This window comes from Squalius cephalus, assembly GCF_949319135.1.
Source record: "Squalius cephalus genome assembly, chromosome: 4".
Classification (NCBI taxonomy): domain Eukaryota; kingdom Metazoa; phylum Chordata; class Actinopteri; order Cypriniformes; family Leuciscidae; genus Squalius; species Squalius cephalus.
The window spans coordinates 44,418,131-44,441,971 of record NC_137125.1 but is presented as its reverse complement, the minus strand read 5'-3'; the positions used below and the strand labels follow the sequence as shown (position 1 = coordinate 44,441,971).

The window sequence follows — 23,841 nt, the reverse complement described above, 5'->3', positions numbered from 1 at the left end:
TGTATGAATGTGGGTCGCTCTGATGGTAAAGCAAGAGCCCAGCAGGGGCGTCCAGTTTGTATTTCACAAATGCTGCTCCCCTCACAAACTCATAATTAGCACTAGTGAACTAAAATGGCTAATGAGTCTCAGAGGGAGTTCAAAGATTAACCCACACAAGCAGGAGAAGACCTGGGGTTTATGGCCATGCTGGCTCTGACAGGTGTCTTACATTCTGCCAGTTTCAAATTGTAGCATGAATAAAGCATGCAAGAGGAACAAATGAAACATGATTGACTGAATGATTTTACATTTTAAAATCAGCATGTGAGAGCAAATGTGAGCCCTGTCTCAGCTTCAGCTTTTTTTTTTTTAACACTTATTTGGTACAGACATTACATATAGCCAAATATTATATATATATATATATATATATGTGTGTGTGTATATATATATGTATATATATATTTATATATATATTTATATATTTATATATTTATTTATTTATTCATTCATTCATTCATTATTAATGAAGGAAATGTGTCAAATAAACAATTAAAATAAAACAACAACAACAACAACAATAATAATAATATTAATAATGTATGTATGTATTGTATGTAACAATGTATTTTCTTTTTATTATTGCCTTATTTTTAGACTTTTCCCAATAAAAATATCTGAATATCTTTAAAATAAAATATATTTTTACTGGAGAAGCAAAAAATACATTATATTACGGGACATGGTTTTAGAGAATATAACTTGAATGTGAATTAGATTTATTTTCCTTACACCATTGAAAACAACAAAACAAAACAAAATGTAATAAAATAAAATAAAAATTACTTTATTTTAAAGTCTACCCCTTTATTCTAACCCTAACCCTAACCCTTCCCACCCCTACATGTTCTCATCAGTCTCACTAACAGAAAATTTTCCATAAGAATACATTTATATAAATAAATAAATAAATTTTCCCACACTGCCCAGGTTCATTCAAATTGTGTAGGACAAAACAAATAGTTTATGTCACAGAAATCCATTTGGATCAGTTCTAAAAATGCATTAATGTGACTTAAATGGATTTTCAGATATGAACCCATAAATTGAACTGCAATTCTGTTATGACACAGCCCTGCACTGGAGAGATAACACAAAGGTGGCCTCTTCTCTGGATGAGGCACAGGTTCAGGACACGAGAGGTTCCCAGGCTACTGTGGGTTTGACTGACGATGGGGATCTTCAGGTCTAATGAGCTGTGTAGGAAGCAAGTGGAAAGGAGAAGATTTCCTGCCGCGAGTCAGCCAAAAATGATTTAACAAAAGGAAATATGCAGGAGGTCCAACAGTGAGGGGCTTTTCATTTTCTCCCCTCTCTCTTTCTGCCTTCCTCTCTCAATTTCCTTCCTCAATTTGTGATCGCGAGTGAGAAGAGGAGATATAGAGAATGGAAGAGAAAAATAGTTTCAATCTGTGAGGAACAGGCAGTGCAGGCCCAGTGAGAGCCACGGGATGTGTGTGTGGGCTGGAGTTAGCTCACACTGTTTTGACATTTTTTTATATGGAATAAAATAACAAGGCTTTGAGGATCAGGCAGGAGTGAATTTGTATCTGGAGTCGATCATTTAGTTCACGTTACGGCTGATATTGAGTGAACGGTATTACCGTTGCGTTTGAGGGAAATGATGTGGCAATAATTTACACAGTATTCAGTGTCGGTTTGAACATTACACCTACACAAGTCCACCGAACAAGATGTAAATTATCTTACTGAACTATGAGCTCAGCTTAACCTGAGTGGTAAATATATGCAGTATATACAGTGGCAGTATGTGGGCATGAGAGATGAGTCAATATAACAGTTCAAATATATAACTATTAAACTTTAAAGCTGAAGTGCATGTGCTTTGTGTTTTGAATTCAGATTCACTTCACATTTAAAGGCCCCCCCACCCAAAACCAAAAAAAAAAAACAAGTTTAATAGGTGTGTAGGCTACTAAAATCCAAATGCTCAGTTGGTCATAACATATATGCTCAATAAATCAGTTGGATTAATTATTTTTTTATGCCAAGACCTATGGACAATTTCCACTTCTCGCTGTGTCTGAAATGATATACTGAGTACATTTGAATACTTTGTGACCGTTAGAAAAGCATGTTCTATATAGCATGAATGTGGATAGTATGAATGAAATTCGGACGTAGACTACATCCGCCATGTTGTTACTGTCACATGATCTACTTTTCACCTACTGTTTTTCGAATACTATTCATTTGGACTGTTTTTCGCACACTATGTAGTAGGGAAGTATTCGATTTCGGATGCAGCAACTGTCTTCTATTTAAACGGGCCAAATAACCTAAGCAAAGTCAAGCCTACTAACTTTCTTTTAGGCTGTTCAACTATTACAGGGTAATTTAATATGACTTTATCTGACTATTGGCAGATGTGGAGAGCCTGATTGAAAACAATCATTATTAATTCCATTTGACATAGCCTATGCTTTGCAGCTGTAAATAATTTCAGTGCGGCATCAGGTGCAAACTTCCCTCATTCCTCTGACCTTTAACCTTCTCTATTGAACCAAATTGTATTACACACATTGTTGCAATATAGTCCCTGGAGCTTTGGCTCTTCATTCATCTACTTGCAAGATGGTCTAGATCCACTCAAGGGAAAGCAAGTGACCCACATTCACTAGGCACTATCAATGAGACTAGAGAGCAAACTCTCTCACTGTGGCCCATATACAGTGAACACTATCTTTAATTTCATGACTACAACAAGGATGATGGATCACTTTTTGTTTGGACAAACAGTCATTACATAACATAAATGGATGATGTTCAAACAGACTGTGTGAGTCGGACTGAATCCCTCATTGTCTCTCTGTCTCTGTCTCTCTCTCTCTCTCTCTCTCTCTCTCTCTCTCTCACACACACACTGATTGGCACTCACTCATTCACACGTCCACTCTGTAACACTTTCTCCCACTCATTTTCTTTTTTTTCCTCCTGGTACTCATCTCTCTTTTCTCTCAAGATGCTGCTTCTGTTGTCAGTCATGCGAAGACTGTAGAAAAAGATTGGGCCTTGTGTTCACAAAAAAAAATGCAAATGGGGTTATTTTGAACCACACAGAGTAGTACAGTTGAACTGATTTTTGTTCTGTATTGCCATCTGTCTGTCAGCAAAAACATGGATAGGTGGATTCGATTCTAAGACAGTAGCCAGACATAAGGTAATTAATATCACACATCCTCTAAAAATGGTAACACACACTGTGCTCCAATACATTTCATCTTATTCATTGATTCAGTTTTAAACACAAAAACAAACAAACAAATAAATAAATATTTTGAATGGAAGTTAATGAAGAAATTAGGTTTTTACGACTCTTTTTTGACTTGTTTCCAATTAAAATATCTAAAAAAAACAAAAAACACTGCATAAGATATTAAGACAGAACGTTCTTCATCTTTAAGTGCATTTTTTTCTCACTGTTTTCATACATTTTTAAAATATATTTGTTTATACTTGTTTATATTCTCTGGAAACTTAATATTTTACTGTTATGCTGCTTCACAAGAAAATGTATTTTTAGGCAATTGAAGGATTTTTAAATATTATAACTGAAAAAAAAAAAAATGAACGAACAAACGACATACATACATACATATAGATACACACACACACACACACAGACAGACACACACACACACACACAGACAGACATATATTTGTGGACTAAGTTGGGCAGTAAAAAGTATTTTAACATTGAAAATAAATATTCATTGCTCTGTTTGAGCAGACCAACATGAACCAGAGCCCCTCTCCCTAAAGCAATCTTAAAAATTGCTTAACATGGCAGTATCTAATGTAACCAATCTCCATGGAGAAAAAAAAAACAACTTTTTAATGAGTTTTTAATTATTAATATTTGACTTGTTTTCCAATAAAATATCTACAAATCCTTGAATAAAAAAACGAACCCCCCCCCCCCCCAAAAAAAAAAAACACTTGAGAAGCACTGCATAAGATATTAAGACTTGTTTTCAAAGAACGTATCTTTAATACAAATGTATTTTTTCTTACTGCACTAACAGATGTTATACTTGTTTTTATACTTTGTTTATATATATATATATATATATATATATATATATATATATATATATATATATATATATATATATATATATATATATATATATATATATATATATATATATAATTGCTCATACTTCTGGATATTAAAGATGTATTCACCCTCATTTCTTCTGTTGAACAAAGAATTTTTTATATTTTCTTATTTTAAATCTAAAAAGAATATATTTTAAAGAATGCTGGTAATCAAACAGTTGACGGCACCCATTGCCTTCCATAGTAGGAAGAAAAGAAATACCATGGAAGTCAGTGGGTGCTTGTCAACCATCTGATTACCAACATTCTTCAAAATATCTTCTCAGCTGTTCAACAGAAGAAAGAAACTCATACAGGTTTAGAACAACTGTGAGTAAATGATGACAAATTTGTCATTTTTGGGTGAACTATCCTTTTATTATCTTAGGTTGCTTATCAAGAAAATGTATTTGATGGATTTTTAAATATAACTGAAAATAAGAAAAAAACTAGTTAAACAACATTTTTATGTAATAGACGACAGATTTATACTACAGGTACAGTGCACACAAAACTGTTTGTACACTGTCTACACCTGCAATCTTAATACCAGCTTTACAAGGGGTCTACGAAAAAGCTCAGTTAGAAGTGCTGTGAATAAGTGTTCAGCCACACAATAGAAAGCAGCAAGCCATTCAGAGACAACATATAGAGAAGAATACAAGATGGAGAAAAGAAAGGCATGAGTGCATGAGATTCTTTAAGGTCAGAGAGAAGTAGTTAGATGAAACTTGAAGAGGAGGAGGGGAAAAAACAGGTCTGAGATAAAGGAAAGACAATGGAGAGATAGGCGGCCGCTGGGATAATGATGAGACTGAGTTTGAAAAGTGCTCTGACAGTGTCCTTTAAAACACCCTTTCTGCTTCCTTCAACAGAGAGAGAGAGAGAGAGAGAGAGAGAGAGAGAGAGAGAGAGAGAGAGAGAGAGAGAGAGAGAGAGAGAGAGAGAGAGAGAGAGAGAGAGCAGCCATCTGTCAAGACTTTACACTGCAGTCTTGCAGCTATCTGATAGCCGGCAGGAGAGAGCGGCCTGACAGCTCAGTGTAACACCTGCATTAGCATTCGCCGGGCGGAGAGAGAATGCATGTAAGGGCAGGACAGAGTGCTGAATCCTGCTGATATTACAAGAAGGCTTTTTAAGCACAAATTATTCAAAAGTAGCCCTTTTGTGAGGAAATTCACTTTCCTCACGCATCCGCACACACACACTCGGACTCCATTCTGCCCTTGGGGAGGAAAATAAACATTTGCCGCAGGATAGTCTTTGTTCTCAGGGTTTATTGACATTTTAAACAGATGAAAAATGCAGGGCTTTGTTAATGGCTTACTGTTTCCTTGCTGTTCGAGCAGGTTTTTGCAGAACGTTTTATTTTTTATTAGTAGATAAAGCAGGTTATTTATGAATATAGGTTACGGAGAACACATTGGCTGATGCTTGACTCCAGTATATACACTAGCATGCTAATTTATTGCGTTCTTGAATAGATCACTTTTACATTAAATTTCTGCCTTAGCTTGAGTTTAAAAACTGCTAATTACTCATTTGTGTATGTATGATCACATACAGCCCTCTTTTAATCCCATGTGAATGTGATAAGGTTATTACTCTGAAACCTCCTTTTTCTTGATTGGACTCTCATCCCAGGAGTCCTAAAATGCTGACTGACATATAATTCATAAGACACAGTCTTGGTAGTCATTAATATCTGTCTCTTTCTACAAACTGTCAGTAATGGTTAACGTCCTTCTTTTTTAAGCATGACAGATACTGGATACAGTACATCAATCTTAGTGGTGCGGCACCATCAACAAGAAACCTGATTAAAACAACTTTTCAATAGAGGTTTGTGTTCAACTAATAAGACCCACATGCTAACACAGATTCTGTCTCTAGACAGCGGCATAACCCAAATTAAAATCTCTTTCCTCTTCAAAATACACCTGCTACATTGATTTACACCAACAAAGTCAAGATGCATTCTATCACCAGCCCTGTTCAATTTGTACGCTGAAACGATCATGAGACAATGTAATCTGGACGAATCACCAGTTGGTGTGAAAATTGGTGAGAGGAACAACCTTCGACATGCCAACGATACGATCTTGCTTGCGGAAAGTGCAAAGGACCTGGGGTATCTGGTTCAAAGATTCAAAGAAGAAAGCGAGTGCATGGGACTGTACCTTAACATCAAGAAAACAAAGGTAATGAAAGCAGCAGGCAACGGCACAGTTCACATAACAATCAACAATGAAGAAACTGAAAGAGACCGAAAATCAACAGAATAATTGAACTTGACGTGATTCAAGGAATGGCAAATATTGGGAAGAGCAAAGATATTAGCATTGCAACAAAGATTCGAATAATCAAATGATTGTTTTCCAGATCTCCACGTACACATGTGAAAGCTGGACACTCAAGAAAGAAAAAAAGACGTTCCCAGACTATGATGTTGGGGGCGAATGATTCGCATACCATGGACATCAAAGGTCACAAACAAGACAATCCTAGAGCGAGTCAAAACAAAGATATTGCTGGAGGGCAAAATCACCAAGCAGCGGCTCTCATATTTTGGTCAAATCATGCAAGCTAATTCCTTGGAAACAAGATACATTTTGGCATATTCAGTGGGATGAGAAGAAGAGGACATCAAAGAACACACTGGCTGGAAAAAAAGAAAAAAAGAAGGAAAATAAGTGGTCAAAGACCATAAAGCATAAACAAGGATCCATAAAGTTTAGCCTCGACTGACCAGTTAAATCACAATCACGTACCAACAAAACTAACCTGTATGCGTTAAATCAAGGTAACAAATGACCACTTTTTACATTGAATATCCTAATGCATTGGTTGTTGACCAATCACATCACGCAGATGTTTACCACCAACCTCTGTGATTTAATATTTTCATGAATAGTGGCATTTCATCATCTTTGTTCTTGTTCACTCATCTGAGCTCTTTATCTCTCTTTCCCAGAATAATACAGAACAATGACTGTATAATACCGATCAGCCTGTAAGCTCTGTGTTCAAGAGGGATGTACTACAGTATATCTGTGTCTCTGCAATCAGAGAGAATCATGCTAGCTTGCTCCTCCCCTCCCCATTACATTCTCCACACGATGACACCCATGGTGAGAGGTGATAATGATTATTAAACCTTATTAATAATCATAATTTAGTAATCATGTTAGTATATCACCTCTAGATCATGTCCCATAGTCCTGTAACTGTAAACTATTCTTTTCTACTGAATACAAAACTATGAATGATGAAGTCTATTAGGCCTAAATTATTCAAGCCATAAATTGAAATTTTTTTTTTGTGCCAGACACATGAAAAGAGGCTCATAGCAGGAATAAAAAGTGATTTATTTCTTAGCGACAAGGACTTCTTTTAAACTCTGAATTAAAACCCTCAGAATTAAAATGACTGTATCGCCAAGCTTTATTAGGGAGAATTTTTTTTTTTTTTTAAGTGCCGGCTCAAAATATTCATGCTATTCAAGAGTGTTCATTACTGCATGAACACGCTCAATGGCACAGACATCAAAGGCAAAAGCCCAGGCCGTAGATCCGCTGAACCTTCAACACAGCATAACGAATCCCCCTTCTGCCATCCTTCAGTATTCATACTTTTCACACTCTTAGGTGGCTTTATATTAGAGTAAAATCATATCAAAGTGGAGGTTTTAACTTCAGATTGGTTCGAAATGACTTTAAACTGCAGGCATAGTGCTGCTGATAACAGTTTAACTATTAAAGCATCAGCAAATATGATGTAAAAAAGGAAGCTTCACCTTCCATGCAGTGAAATTAGATAACTCAAGCTGCTTTTCTATAGGTCCGATATGGCAGAGAAAATCTCATGAATCTCATGACCATGCTGCTTAATTTCAATTGACTGAAGTGAGCTGAAAATGTACTAAGGAAATAGGGAGGGGGAAAGCAAGGGAGAGTGAAAGAGAGCAAGGAGATTTCACACATGACTTTTTTTTTTTTCATTCAGTGAAGATCAAAGGTAACATGATTCCTTTTCTTCTGCCGGATCAGAGGTTTTTAATGTGTCTGCTCCTCTCTAAAGTTGCTGAACTGGATACGACTGGTCAGAATATCACACCCTTAGGTAACCTCAGTGAACATTTCCTCCTGTCAGAAACAGTTACTATATTCTGAAACGTACAAATCACTTCATCTTAAATGGTAAAGCATCCTTTTTGTCATATTATGGAAAATTAGCATAACCCTCATGTTCAGGGTTGAGGAAAACCCAGCAGCGTTTTAATAGCTCAAAAAATATACTGTCCATTGAAGTATTAGGCTGACACTTTATGAAACTCTGACAGTCGTTTGCTTTGATTTCTTGTATTTCTGTGTGTTGTTGTTGGAATAAAATAGCCTAAATAAATAAAGAAAAACACTTATTAAAATGAAATATTTATATATTAATATTTAAAAAAAAATACATACTCAAATATTTGATTTGTTAACCTGCATGTCATGTGACCATTAACCAACATCAAAGAACCATGAAAATGTTAATGCTTAAAATTATTGAAATATTAAAGGGTTAGTTCATCCAAAAATGAAAATCTCATCATCACTTACTCACCCTTATTATTTAACTATTATTTGTATGCACCCCATAAACATAATAAATTCAATCTTAACAAATCACTAGGGATAAAAATGAACTGAATATGTCTCTCACACTTTTAGAAATTTCAAAAATGAACCAGTCTGTTCATGCGAACTCCGCAAACATTACGAACTTGACGAAGCTCGTACGGTTCAGACCCCATTCATTTTAATTGCATGGAAAATACAAACAAGCAAAGTGTTTAGAATTTCTTCTTTTGGTTTCCACATCAGAAACATAGTAGTACAGTACAGGTTTGGAACAATGTTCATTTTGGGGTTTACTCTCCCTTCAAGTCTGTAAAACGTACTCAAACACTCATAAAGAGAGGCTCTATCCATCTGACCAGAGTCAGATTTGCTGGCAGTGTGTCCCACAGGCGCTGACGTAAGAGAAGATCTCAAAGGAGCTCTCCATGGTGCTGATATTTCCGCTGAAGCGTGGGGCTCTTCTCTGCTACGAGCTTTTCAGAGCCAGCTGGATAACCAGACAACATGCCGGGTCAACTTGGTCTCCCCTCCCCTCTCTTCCTCTCCGCACTTCACAGGCATGAGGAAGCACTAGTCAGACTCTTGGCTCTCCATTTGCCAGGACAGGCAGACAAATATAGAGTCAAAGTGCCCAACAGCACGGGGAAAGAGACATTGCCAGTTAGTTTTGGCAGGGACCCGATTCACCACTTCAGCAAGATTACACACTGTGCTGAAAAGGGCAAGAGATTAAAAAACAAGCACTTGGTGAGAGAAAGAGAATAATAATAAGCACGGCTACAATTTTTTTTTATCAACATGGTGATTATATAGGTCAAAGGTGCACTTAGTAATTTTTACTACTAAAGAAATAGAAGAAATGAACAGCATGTTTGCTCACATGAAATGAAGACTCATGTTTTATTTAACATGGAAGGTCGCCTCATGGGGGTCACATTGATCACATGACCAATATAATAAATACTACTCTTTTTATTGGACAATTTTGCTCATGGCACAAATTATTTATGGCTGATTGTGAATAGCACATTAAGGGTACCGGGTAACCGAAAACTTTGGTCTTATACTACACCCCTGCCACTAAGTATTAAGCATGTTGATGTGTTTAATATGACTAAAAAAATAAAAAATAAAAAATAAAGAGAAAAAAAATTATAAGGGAAATTTACTATTCTCCTCTTCAGCACCCCTCCTCTCCAATCACACTCACTCCATGGGAACCTGTCGAAGGGCGGCGAGTTAAGGGACGGGGTGAAGCTAATGCAAGGGAGAGGCAGCCGTTCCGTCACATAATAATAATATGAATAATAAAAATAATTTAAAAAAAAGTATAATAATTATTGTTGTAATTATTATTTCAAATATAAATATTATTAATCATAAAGGCTTCCAGATACATAATTTAAACAATTAATAAATGCCATTTTAAATAGTTTTAGAGCTGTTTACACAATTCCTTTCCACCATTTTTAATCATATTTGCCAATTCATTTTAAGTGCTTCTGCAATTAGACAAATATTACTACTACTACTAATAATAATAACAGTAATTATTATTATTATTATTATTATTATTATCATTATGTGGTAATAAAAATCTATTTAGCAAAATAATCCAAATAAATAATCAAGATGTAATAAAAATTTAAAATGAATAAAAATGTAAATTAACATTAAAAACACAAATCTGTAATTTTTACAAAACTAGATGTACCGCATGGCGGTACAAAATATGACCGCCGCTCAGGCCTGCACTGGCTTTCCACAAAAAATATACTTATACATACTAAGTATGAAAAATCTGTGATTTTTTTTTCAAAGGACCCTCCCATTCAATTTCTACAAACCTCTACCAAACGGTTGAGGTACCTGTTGATGGTAAAAGTCAGTTATCTGACTTTGGCATGGGTTTGTTGTGTTTTACTGAAATAAAAAACAAGTTTTATCTTGTAGCCCTGGTCCCAGAGTTTTAAAAAAACAATGTTAACAAAATTAAACTCATTCCCACTGTACCTAGTAGAACACTTAAGTAAATGTCCCATTGAAATTAATGGGATTTTATGGATTTAGGTGAAGAAAGTGTACACATAATACATTTTGGTCTGTACCATGAAGAGAAAACTGATTCAACTATATAAACTATATATTTTCTGAAAGCGTAGACTCTCAGGATGTGATCTAACATGGCATGAAACATGTCCCACCCACCTCATTAGTATACTGCCCAAGCATAACACATTGGGTATTGGTAAATCGGGTATATGGCTGATACCTAAAAAAAGTAGTAGTATGTGCATGTCTGTCTGTGTGTGTGTGTATGTGTGTGTGTTTGTGTATGTGTGTGTCTGTGTGTGTGTGTGTCTGTGCGTGTATGTATGCGTGCGTACATGTGTGTGCGCGTGTGTGTTTGTGTGTGTGTGTCTGTGCGTGTGGATGTCAGTGTGTGTGCATGCTTGCGTTTGTTTGTATTCCTGCATGTGTGTGTGTGACAGTATCATCCTAAACCAGCAACCCTTCGCTCAACAGCACCATCTACAGGCCGATGAGTGTACAGTCACTAAATGTGCACATAAATGAATTTATTTTATACCCCCCCCATGGATGAAATTCTACGAAACTTAGCATACCCCCAGAGGATGTCAAGTTAATCATACACATGAAATATGGTGCAGTTCTGAACATCTCAACTGAAGATAGGGGCGATTAAAGCAGAATAATATTGCATTTTCATTTTTTATGGGAGGGGCACAAATCACAAATGAGTGATTATGGGCTAGGTTGATGTGGGCCCTTAAGGGCAACATACCATAAAAATTTCTTCATCCTCGGTGCCACGGTTCAGGTAGTTATTTAGGAAAAACTGCATTTTTGGGGTTTGGGGGGGCCCAGCGCGGGGGGGGAGTGGCCCCCCGGGGACCAAACGAAATTTTTCCGTAAAAGTCTAGTGGGGCTACATGCCCACCAAATTTCATGTTCCCCCCGTGTTTCGGTGTCCCTGGTATCGTTGACGAAAAATTCAGTAGATGACGAAAAAAAAGAAAAAAAAAAACCTTTGACAATCCCTATATGACCGCTTTCGCTAGCTACGCTAGCGGCGGTCATAATAAAACTGGCAGCTGTGGTTGCCAGAATAATTTTGTAAAAATACAGTAAAAATGTAAACATATTTTACTGTGTTTTACTATTAGAGGGGTTTTTCCTCCATATATAGTATGAGAACTTTCTGTTAACTAATTAACAGCTTTTTAAATGTCACATTTTTAGTCTTTTACAGTTAAAATTATAATCGATTACAGTGCATAAAAAAATAAATAATTTCTAAATGCTATTAAAATTGTTTAGCACTAACCCTAACATCAACTTTCCAAAAGTATTTCATACCAAGCACACAAATGCTGAATCTATAAATAGCTACACATTTAGACCTGTACTTCCTGAAGAGAAAACACAAAGACATACCCAAACCCATATGTCCACACAAGCAAGCACACACTATGGGTCAAATAGAGGTTGGCACATAGAGCTGAGGGCTGGCACAGTCACATCAGATCTGCAGTATGGTCACTAATCTGTGGGATCAGTAAAATCACGGAAATGAGAGCCATCACACTGCAGTAATCTCCTGCGTCTGGGAAACTGTGTGTGAGTGTGAAAGAGAGAAGGATAATGTGAGATGAAAGAGGATGAGAGAGGCTGTAGAGGCCGGTAAACAGTAGCAGCCATGATCAACCGACTATTTAAACCATGTGTAATTGCATAGGATTAAAGGCATTGAAATAAACTCAAGTTCAGCCTGCGTGTGAATAGTCCAGACACCAGTTTGATGAAAAGAGGCTAGAAGGCTGGAAAAGGAAAAGATACATGGAAGATGACAATGAATCAGCAAGAATGGAAACAAATGGACAAAATAATGATGCAGAAAAGAAAATATCATTATTCTGATTTTATCATTGTCTATTTTGAGCTCATGTTCTTTTTTTGCAGCCTGAGATATCCCAAAGCCCCTTTAATATCTCAAAAATATACTTACAGTCAAGATTTATCTTGTCTAGTCTTATCGTGAAAGATTCATCTGTGCATGTTATTCCAAAGAGAAAATGCTTGTCTTTGTAATCTGTAATCTTTAATCAAAATTGAATCAAACTCAAAATAAAAAAAATACTTAAAATGGTAAAATGGATTGCAGTTCATATTGACTGTAACATTAAAAATAGCAGGTTGATACTTCGACAAATCTTTATTCTTGATTGTAAACAAAATGTCAAATTGATATGCATGAAACACCCTCTATGAAAGATATTTTATGACTTCTGTTGAGGGTCTCAGAGACCTCAGGTGTAAAACATGAATGGACGCAAAAAATTTGTCAAAAACGTTTTCTGTCATACACTTATTTTTGATTTATATTGTGTTTTTGTTGAAATAAATAGAAAGGACAACAATGCATCTGGATATTTTTACATGGAAACCTTTTATTTCACCATGACACAATAGTGCACCGAGCCATTGAAGGAAACAAAACATCAATTTGACAAAAGGTGCAACATAAAACACCAAAGTAATGACAGATTTCAAAAGACGTGAGAAACAAACACATTAAATAAACTATTCACAACATCAAGATCAAATTTCCCCCTGAAAGGGAGCGGAACTACCATTAATACTGAAAGAAGTAAACACTGGTAATACCTGTAGGTCATTTACAAAGGGGTTTTACCATGGCTGCAGTCTGCTGAACCCATCAAGCACAAAACACTGCAATCAACGAGAAGTTAACCTTTATTTTCAACGTAGTTTTGACATTGAAACCTGAAAATTTAATGGAATTCGCAAAGGTTGATCTCTGTATCTGAATATCACATCATGGTTTCCAAATGATAATTGATGTACGACAAATAAACACTTTATCAAATGCATCAAGCAAATCTGAAACACCGCTTAAAGCTAAACCGATTCAGGTGTCTGAAGGTTGCTTTAATTTTTTTTGTTATATTGTTTATGTTATAATACACATGAAGATTTGGTATAAAATGATCTTCCGAAAGGGATGAAACCGTGAGCTGAGACAAATAGGGGGCAAAGAAAAAACAGACAAAAGGAGAGAGAGAAAAGGAAAAGTACTCAGACATTTTGCCTTTGAATAGGACTAGAGGCACAAAGGGTCCACAGAGCAACAGATGTGACCATTCTGTAGAGAAAAAGAGAGGGAGGTAGGGAAGGAAAAGGAAGAGAGACATTAGTCAAAAAAGAAAAGCAGCCAATTTGACACTCACTCAACCACTTCCATACTGCATGTGCGTAAAGCATCGTCTAAGCATCAGTACAGCCTCTCACAATTCATCTCTCAGCTCAAACGATGCTGATGACCTTGGCCAGTCATATAAGGTGCTTTAATAAGTAGATGAATTCTCTCCTGCCCATGAGCACAGTTCTTTATTCCCGCATTCATCTCCGTTCATTCCTCAGCGAGGCAAATCTCACAGTACCCAGGACCGTTTTCTGTGTGCTCAGCTGGATTGTCCATGTTTCTTAGCCATCTATCTTTAAATTAGACTTATCCCATCATTTAGAGAGGAGTACAAATGCCTGAGACCACTAGTTGAAAGTACATCTATTTTAATTTTTTTTTATTATAATAAATTAAGTTAATAATGTATACATATATTTTCATTATAATAAATATTTCATAATGAAAAAATATATATTTATTATTATATTTTTTCATTTTTTCAGCATCATTTAAGTGAAAAGTTGAACTGAAAAATGAACACAAATTCAGAATTTCTTTATATTTGGGCTAGGCGATTTTTTTTGCTCCATAAACTTCATAATTTTGTATAAAAGATGATCCAAAGAGCATACTGATCTTAAATTGAAAAACATCTGACTGTCTGTAAAAAAAAAAAAGAAGAAGAAAAAAGATTGGTGTCAAAAAAAAAACCAAAAAAAAAACTAGGGCTGTCAAACGATTAATCGCGATTAATCGCATCCAAAATAAAAGTTTGTGTTTACATAATATATGTGTGTGTATGGAGTATAATTATTTTCTATATATAAATACACACACATGCATATATATTTAAGAAAAATGTGTTATTTATATATAAAATATTTATATATAATATAAATTATATATAATATAAATATATATACACAGTATATACATGCAAATATTTCTTAAATATATACATGCATGTGTGTGTATTTATATATAGAAAATAATTATACACCGTACACACACATATATTATGTAAAAACAAACTTTTATTTTGGATGCGATTAATCGCGATTAATCGTTTGACAGCCCTAAAAAAAACATATATATACATAAATATGTTTCCCTTTCGAGGGGAACGAGACGCTGCGTCAGTTGATGCAATGGGGACGCGTCCCGCAGGACCCGGTGTCTGAGGCAGGTGTACCAACTAGCCAATCAGTGGTGAAGCAGTGATGATGTCGCAAGATGCTCCCCTGCATATAAAAATGGCACCCGAAAACAAGTCATAATTTTCAATGTTAAGGAAGCCGCTTGTCTGTGTGCTGTGTGAAGATTGCAGTGCGTGAAACAGAAGGCAATATGGCAAGCAAACAGTTTAAACGCTGTGTCCATCCATGCCTGCGATTCATAACACCGGGTCATGATATGTGTGTTTTCTGTCTAAAAGTGGAACGTGCACGTTCAGCCCTCGAGGGGACTGGATGCATTCATTGCGATGATTTCTCACTGAGAAAGCTCTGCTCTCGGCTGGAGCTCTTCATGTGTGAAGAGTGTCAAGCCGCTGAGCCTCGAGGCTCGAGCTCTGCGCAGCTGCCAGCCGTGGGGATCTCAGACCGAACTGCTTGAGGAGCGTGAGCAAGTTCCCCACACTTCTCCCCCTAGCTCTGCTGTCCTCAAGCGGAAGCCCACTCGGTGGCTTCTTCCATGGAACATGAGGACATTGCTCGCTTGTGATTCTGACAATATAGAAAGCGTGGAGTCAGTAGAGTCAGATATTTGTAAAAGATCCGTTTCCAGCTCCATGAAGCAAAATGCCGAATGCGATGAGCTAATGGAGCTTATGACTCGTGCTACAGCCAGACGGAGCTTGGAATGGTCCGGCTTGAAGAGTGAGATCGCAGGCAGCCTCCTATGAGCGATATCTGCCAAGTCATAAGTGCACTGCTCCGGTGAGCCTTCCATTTCACACTGAGGTGTCAGGTTCGTGGGAACATCTATACTCTGCTTGCATGGCCCATTCTGCTTCAAATTATTTGAATGCAGAGGGGCTGAGTGAGTGGGGTTATGGGAGGATGCCTTGGGTGGAGAGGAATTTAGCGAATTACCTTTCCCCGGGGAAATCCTCATCGTTGAAGGCTCCCGTTTTGCGCTCTAAGGTTGGCGACTGGTCAGATTGGCGGAGCTTTGCATATTATGACAAAATTGCAAGTTTACCAGGCAGATCTGCTTAAGGACCTTTGGGAAATTTATTTCTCACCAGGTACAGGCTCCTCCTAGACCGTCTGAGCCCTCGCCAGGAACGAGTTCCTGGAGAGAAGAGCGGAAGGCGAGTGTGGCTCCGAGGAGGGGTGAGCAGAGGCGCAGTAATAGGAGTAAGCCGCACTCAGATCAAAATGCTTTAAATACGTCAGGAAAAGAGGAGAATGCTTAAGTGGGATTCTGCTATTTGAGCCTTTGTCCCGTTTTTCATTCTTTTCTTCTTCTAGTTCCTTTCTGCCAACTTTGAGTGCTGGGGTACAAAAATTCTGATTTAGAGGAGACTAAAATCCCTTTGAGGAGGGTTCAGGGGTGCAGCGAAGCTTTTTTCATCGGTGCATCAGCCATGATTGGCTAGTTGGTACACGTGCCTCAGACAGTGTCCTACGGGACGCGTCCCCATTGTGTCAGCTGATGCAGCGCTTCGTTCCCCTCTCAGGGAACCACGGTTACATGTGTAACCTGAGACGTTCTTTACATCATTAAGTGTCTGTGGTTTACATTTTTTTAAATTGTAAAACTTTGTTTATTTCCAGTCTTAAATTAGAATCCAGATTTAAATTTGATTCCAAATCTCAGATTTTTCAATGTGGTCCGAGAAATTTGGATCTCACTGTAAGTGTTTTAAAAATATTTAAATGCACCAAAACAATATAATCAAAGCCTTGACTGGGCACACAACCAAAAGCATTTGCCTTTGACTGAATTGGTATTCAAATGTTTAAAAGTAAATTAGCCAGATGTCCATGAAACCCTTAGAGGGCCTGTGGAAGCTGTGTTCATTTTATATGAATGGATCCAGCTTAAAGTCGGCATAAAACAGACGTTGAAATAGCCTTTTCTTCACTATTGTGACATATATACGAGTCAAATGGATATGTTGTTCTTATTCTTCTCGAACAAGAAAAAATTTAGTGTGGGACTTGATTTGGTAACACTTTATTTTAAGGTGACTTAGCTACACAATACTACAGTACATGTTACTTACAGAAAATTCTGCATAATTAACCCTAAACCAAACCCTAATCCTAACTGTTACTCTGTAGTAAGTACGTTAATTTTATTCGAGTAAGTATGTACCTAAGTCACTTTAAAGTAAAGATGGTTTGATTTGCTATTGCTGTGATGTCATGTGAGTGACATGATGTCCCGCCCTCACGCCAGTCAACACATCATCAGAGAAGAGATGTTGTTACAAGAGGAAGGGAACGTTATTTTGATTAAAGATCACGAGGGTACGTGAATTAAAAATAATAATAAGGATGTGCATGGATAAATCATAAAAAAACAAGAATTGTCAATTTTGATTTAATAGTAACTTTAAAGGGATAGTTGACCCAAAAATGAAAATGCTGTCATCATTTACTCACCCTCATGTTGTTCCAAACCTGTATGATTTCCTTTCTTCTGCTGAACACAAAAGAAGATATTTTAAAGAAGGTTGGTAATTAAACAGTTGCTGGTCCCCATTGACTTCCGTACTATTTTTTTTTTCCTACTATGGAAGTCAATGGGGTCCATCAGTCGTTTGATTACCGACTTTCTTCAAAATATCTTCTTTTGTGTTCAGCAGAAGAAAGAAAGTCATACAGGTTTGGAACAACATGAGGGTGAGTAAATGAGGACAGCATTTTCATTTTTGGGTGAACTATCCCTTTAAACATAGCGACAACCACAGGGTTTTATGTCTTAATATTAAAACACTCAATAAAGTGCTCGACCTTGGTGAATGTGTGTCTGTGGGTGGTTATGTAAGTGTCAAGCACCTTGCACTGGCAGAGGGAACACTCCGTGCCGTGTTTGGTCCAAGCGGAGCCGCTGAAGCGAGTGATTCCGTATTCATCCACGCAGGTCTTGGTGATGTCATTCCGAACGGTATCGGCCAGGCAGGGGTCTGTGACGCAGCGCGGACAGCACTCGCCCTCAGGAACCACTGTAAACTCGCAGTCAGAGACCGGTGCGCATGATATCGGCCAGCAGTCCACTTCACCCCCCTGAGAAACACACAGACGGAGACATATTTCATTCCCACACTGAAAAGAATCAATATTTTTGCAATTCCATTCAGTGACGCTAGTGGCACATAAATTACACACTTCCGCTTTACCACGCTGCAAATCACAAATACTATGTTGTGCTCACTGATCCAGAGAGGAGCGTGTAATGAAGGATCGATACGACATTCCTAGGTCAGTGCTGGTTTAATATAGTCACACACACATGGCTATCTCCATTCTGTATTCTTTAAAACCTTGTTTAACATCTGTTAGAGTTAGACTGCAGGTGATGTGTCAAGATATATCAATGCTTTATCCTTGGCACCTGTGGGAAAAAATCCACAAAGGACCAAAGTGATGGAGTACTTGGAATGCCAAATATTAAAGTGTGTGAAAGTCACTCCGGTCAAACAGTGCATGTTAAGTTTAAGACAGACTCTAGTCTATCCAGAGAGCATATGAGGAGATTATATTTTCTTAATAGATCCTGCATTTCAGTTAATAAAAAATTCACTCACTTTTTTTGATAGAGGCATCACCTGCAACCCCCAGTTGGGGGTTCAGCTAATTTATCCAGTTCTTATGTTCAACTCAGTTACTCAATGTCTGGTGAGTAAATAATAATGGTCAGTAAATAATGACTGAAGTCATGTAGACTATTCAGATGATACATTTTTGGTTTTGAATCATGAAATTAATTGATATTATTTTAAGTTTATCTGTACATTAATCATTCTCGTTTTGTATTTCAGAGAAGTTAAAAATTTTCGGCGAACTGATTGCTGTAGTCCCCTGCAAGACAAAGTATTTTTCAGATTACATCCTGAATCAGACCGAGCAACTAACATAGACCTTGAATACAAGAGGAATGCAGATATTTCTCTGAATGTCTCTCTCTCTCTCTCTCTCTCTCTCTCTCCCCTCCTGGAGTTTTCCGTTCCGGAAACATTCTTTGTTCTTTCACTCCTCGCACTTCTGTATCCTTAAAATACAAAGCATTCTTCCTGCCTCCTTCTCTCTTTTTCTGTGTCTCTTCCTTTCTTTCAAGTTATGTGTTCCTTTTACTTCACAGGGAACAAGAAAAAAAAAACTGATGAGAACCAGGATTCGAAGTGTAAAGGGGGTTGAAAATGACTAAAAGAAAACGCTGACTGAAAGAGAATGTGATAAGTGTGTAAGAACAACATAAAAGAGACAAACAAAAACCAGCTGTACTGAAAGCTAATGAAATTTCAATACGGCCATGCAAAACTGTCTCTGTTTGATCATGTTCCTCTCTCAAAGCTGGTTTAATGGACACAGATTACGCTTGTGTAGGATTAAAAAGGGTTTTCAATTGAAAGTCAGTTATTGAGCAATTAATCCAGAGCCTGCATGGCTTTAGCATTAGCCTTCCGTCTGTGACGCTGTCCACTACTGTCCAGAAGTCTTTAACATAATTCATTACAGACCTACAAGTTTAGCAGTCCTAAACCCTGTGGAAAAAGCTTCATTCTCTGTGTACCAAAAACCTTCTCCGACAGAGAAAAAGTGAGCTGGGAGTCTGGCATGTCACGAAAACCTCTGACAAGTTTAGGAGCCCTGTTTGAGCCCATTGTCAGTTCAGCAAATACTATTAAGGATTTTCACTAGAGAGAAAGATGGAGCCGGACTTCATAATTCGATTCTTTTCAGAGTGCAAAAAGTTTTGCATAAAGAAAGAAAAAACTGCAGGAAGGACAAACACCAGAGGGGCTGAAAACTGCATTGCTCAAGGTTTGGCGCAAGACTTCCTGACTGAGATATTGCAGAGAGTTCCACTGTGAACAGCAGTTTCTCTGTGTAATAGATCTGAATCTAATCCACAGAGAACAGCATGACAGAGGAGTTTATTCTGTGCATTGTGCATTTGTGAATGCATACTGTTTTCTAAAGACAACATTTCACACATTTGCATCATATTCAATCCCTCAACTCGTTATAACGCTAGTCAAAGTTTCTTGAAAAAAGGTTTCTATTCAGTTTATGTGATCATTTTCCAACCCTCACTCTGACACTTAGACTGCATTCACCACTGTATTTGAAGACTATTATCTCTGTTATGATTGGCTAATCTCCTCATATCACAGTTTTCATCCATATTTCACCCATCCATTTCATCCAATACTGAACAACTTTTGATATAAAAATGTGGCTGGCCATAGTGCTTTTATTTCATTGATGGTAAAAGCCAAAAACTCCAAAAATATTTTCTAAACGGTTTCCAAAAACATTCAAAATGTTCTACTACTACTGCAACTAATTATTATTATTATTATTAATAAATAATAATATTTTTATACTTAAGTAATGTGCAATTAATATATTACTATCCAAAATACTATTTTTTATTTAAATTTAGATTTTGAAAAAAAATTATGATACAAAAGATTTAGGAATGTTTAAATATATTATTTTCAATATTTAATAAATATTTATATGTTTAAATAATAAATATTTATAATAATTTTATTATAAAAGATATTTGACATTTTTACCACATTAACAAATTTCATAGCTGCTACTAAAATACACAAGATGCTCTTTGGAACATTCTCAGATCAAGCTGTATGAACCATCAGGTTTAATTATCAGATTCCACAATTGGTACTGTAATATATATATATATATATATATATATATATATTTAGATATTTTCAATTAGAAAAGAATGCACAATTCAAGCATTTTCACTAGTAGCCTGTATTTGGACACTGTATATGTGACCCTGGATCACAAAACCAGTCTTATGTTGCACGGGTATATTTGTGGCAAAAGCCAACAAAACATTGTATGGGTCAAAATGATAGATTTTTCTTTTATGCCAAAAATCATTAGGATATTAAGTAAACATCATGTTCCATGAAGATATTTTGTAAATTTCCCACCTTAAATATATAAAACATTTATTTTTGTGAATGGATGCAGCACTATTGCCAATAGAAATGGACAACTTTAAAGGCAATTTCCTCAGATTCCAGATTTTAAAATAGTTGTATCTCGGCCAAATATTGTCAAACCATACATCAATGGAAATATTATGTATTCAGCTTTCAGATGATGTATACATCTCAATTAAAAAAAAAAATTCCCATAAGACTGGTTTTGTGGTCCAGGGTCACATATCTCTAAATGCTGAGATATTTCAAAATTTGTTTTGAAAGAACCTTTTCTAATGTTCTTCAGCAATAGTTCTTCCTGACATTGACCATATAATATATAGTTTATAAATACTGGAGTTTCACATGCTGTCACTCACCATACACTGGCACTGCTGGCAGTTTTCCACCCAGGTTTCTCCATTACTGTATGCTAGCAGACCGTTCTGATGCAAACACTGAGAACTCAGGCGAGGATCGCATTCAGGACAGCACAACACATCCACCGTGGGATTCTCACAATCACACACCATCCGCCTGCACATCACCAACCCCGACTAAAACAGGAGAGAAAGACAGAGACTGAGTAAAAAACTCATTTCTCAGTTTTCCTTTGAATACAGCTCCCATCAGTCCCTTTGGCTCACCTGACAAGAGCAGACCGAGCACCTGTCGTCCTCCAGCACCCAGATCTGCCCGTTGTGTTTCACCTTCCCGTCGTGGGCGCAGTCTCCCGTGCAGTTCCTACCGTGCGGACAGCGGCAGTCGTAACCTCCGTCCACGTTAAAGCACACGGTGTCGTTGGCACAGCTGTGCCTCCCCGTCTCACATTCATCAATGTCTACCGACAAGAAACAGACACAATATAAGTCACTGGTTGAATCCAAGGGGTCAAGGCTTGGCTGGTTAGCATGGCCCAGTTAGCCCTTGTTAGTAGATGTCGTAATTACAACCATGCATGTTTCTCTATTGACTTCCATTCAAAAGAAGCACTGTTTCATTAGAAATAAGTTACCTTCACATGACTCTCCATTGGCTGAGAACATTCCGTTGTCATGGTATCCGTCACGACACTCGCAGTGGTACCAGCCAGGTAGGTTGACGCAAGTGGCTCGACTGTCACACTCCACAAACCCATCGAGGCATTCGTCGATGTCTTAGGTGACAAGGTGGAGACATGCATGAGGAAACCCAAGAAATATATGAAAAAAAGCACAGTGTCACTTCTCTGTTGTTTTTAACATTGACAATAAGAAGAAATGCTTTTTTGAGCATCAAATCAGCATATTAGAATGATTTCTGAAGGATCATGTGACACTGAAGACTGGAGTAATAATGCTGAAAAATCCAGCTTTGCCATCAAAGGAATAATGAAAATGTATTTGAACAAACAAAGAAACAAAAACTGCCATAAAGTGCATATTAAAATGGTCTGTTTTGCTAGACTGTATAACGCTGTCTCCACAACCTTTTCAAATTCCTAAATTAATGCAAATCTTCATATTTGATGTTTGTCCTCACACCAAACACAAAGTAAGTAAGACAAATAGAGCTTTTGCCATGGTCGTCTTGAAAGGAGCGTATCCAACAGCTGTTGATAATTATTCTCTTCAGTATCTATTCAACTTCCAGTCCTTGTCCTTGGATTACACTCTCACAGAAAGATACAAAGAGCGTCACACAGACCCAGTCAGTTCAATGACAACTTCAAGCAGAATGGGTTAGAAATGATTTTGTGACTTTAACCCTAGGCTACAGATTGTACTTCACCTCACCCATCTCATCATTAGATTGCTAAGGGGGAATTACATTGTGTTGTATTTCAATGCCAATTTTAATGTCTGAAATACTGGCAAGGCTGAGTAGAGGGGTTAAACGAAAGCGAATGGGTTTGTGGGTATGTGTGAGAGAGATTTTTTTTTATGTAGCCTTGAGAGTCATTGTGAAAGAGCATAGAATATGAGAAACAGCCTAAAGGACCTTGTGAATTAGGTCTGCAAGTGTTGCTTGTAGTATCGCATGGGCTGAGAAATATTTAAAGCTGTTTGACTTCATATCGAACACAAAAATAGACATTTAGCAGAATGTTCATGCTGCTCTCTTCTACACAAGTAAACTGAGACCAGGGGCTGTCAAGTTACAAAATTAACATAAAAAAAACGCATAAATCAACCAATAAAAACAGTCAATGCATGTACAATATAGTCTTCTGTAGCCAAAGGATAACTTCTGAGAGAAAAATACACTAATACTCAAAAATGTGAGGTCTGTAAGAATTTTCCTCCTATGCTCACCAAGACTGTGTTTCTCAAAATTACAGTAAAAGTAATATTGTGAATATTATTAAAATTTAAAATACCATTTCTTCTATTGAAATATATTTCAAAATGTAATTTATTTCTGTGATGGCAAAGCTAAGCATCATCACTCCAGTCTTCAGTGTCACGTGATACTTCAGAAATCATTCTAATATGCTGATTTGCTGCCCAAGAAACATTTCTTATTATAATCAATGATGAAAAGTTGAAAAACAGTTGTGCTGCTTTTTTTAATGGAAACTGTGATACATTTATTTCAGGATTCTTTGATAAATAGAGAGTTAAAGAGAACAGCATCTTTTGTAACATTATAATTGTCTTCACTTTCACTTAAATGTCATTCATTGTTGTGTAAATTCAAATATT

General features: G+C 36.9%; 1 protein-coding gene across 1 annotated transcript in view; it reads right to left on the bottom strand.

Annotated features, from left to right (window-relative positions):
• Positions 1-13,232: 13,232 nt before the first annotated feature.
• nell2b (neural EGFL like 2b) overlaps positions 13,233-23,841 on the bottom strand; it is a 41,887-nt gene continuing 31,278 nt past the window's right edge. The window contains exons 16-20 of the mRNA XM_079869862.1: positions 22,173-22,313; positions 21,805-21,998; positions 21,538-21,714; positions 18,030-18,257; positions 13,233-13,977 (exon numbers count right to left, since the gene is read on the bottom strand). Coding sequence (XP_079725988.1) covers positions 13,936-13,977; positions 18,030-18,257; positions 21,538-21,714; positions 21,805-21,998; positions 22,173-22,313 — 782 coding nt within the window. The 3' untranslated portion in view covers positions 13,233-13,935. The remainder of the gene's footprint in view (positions 13,978-18,029; positions 18,258-21,537; positions 21,715-21,804; positions 21,999-22,172; positions 22,314-23,841) is intronic.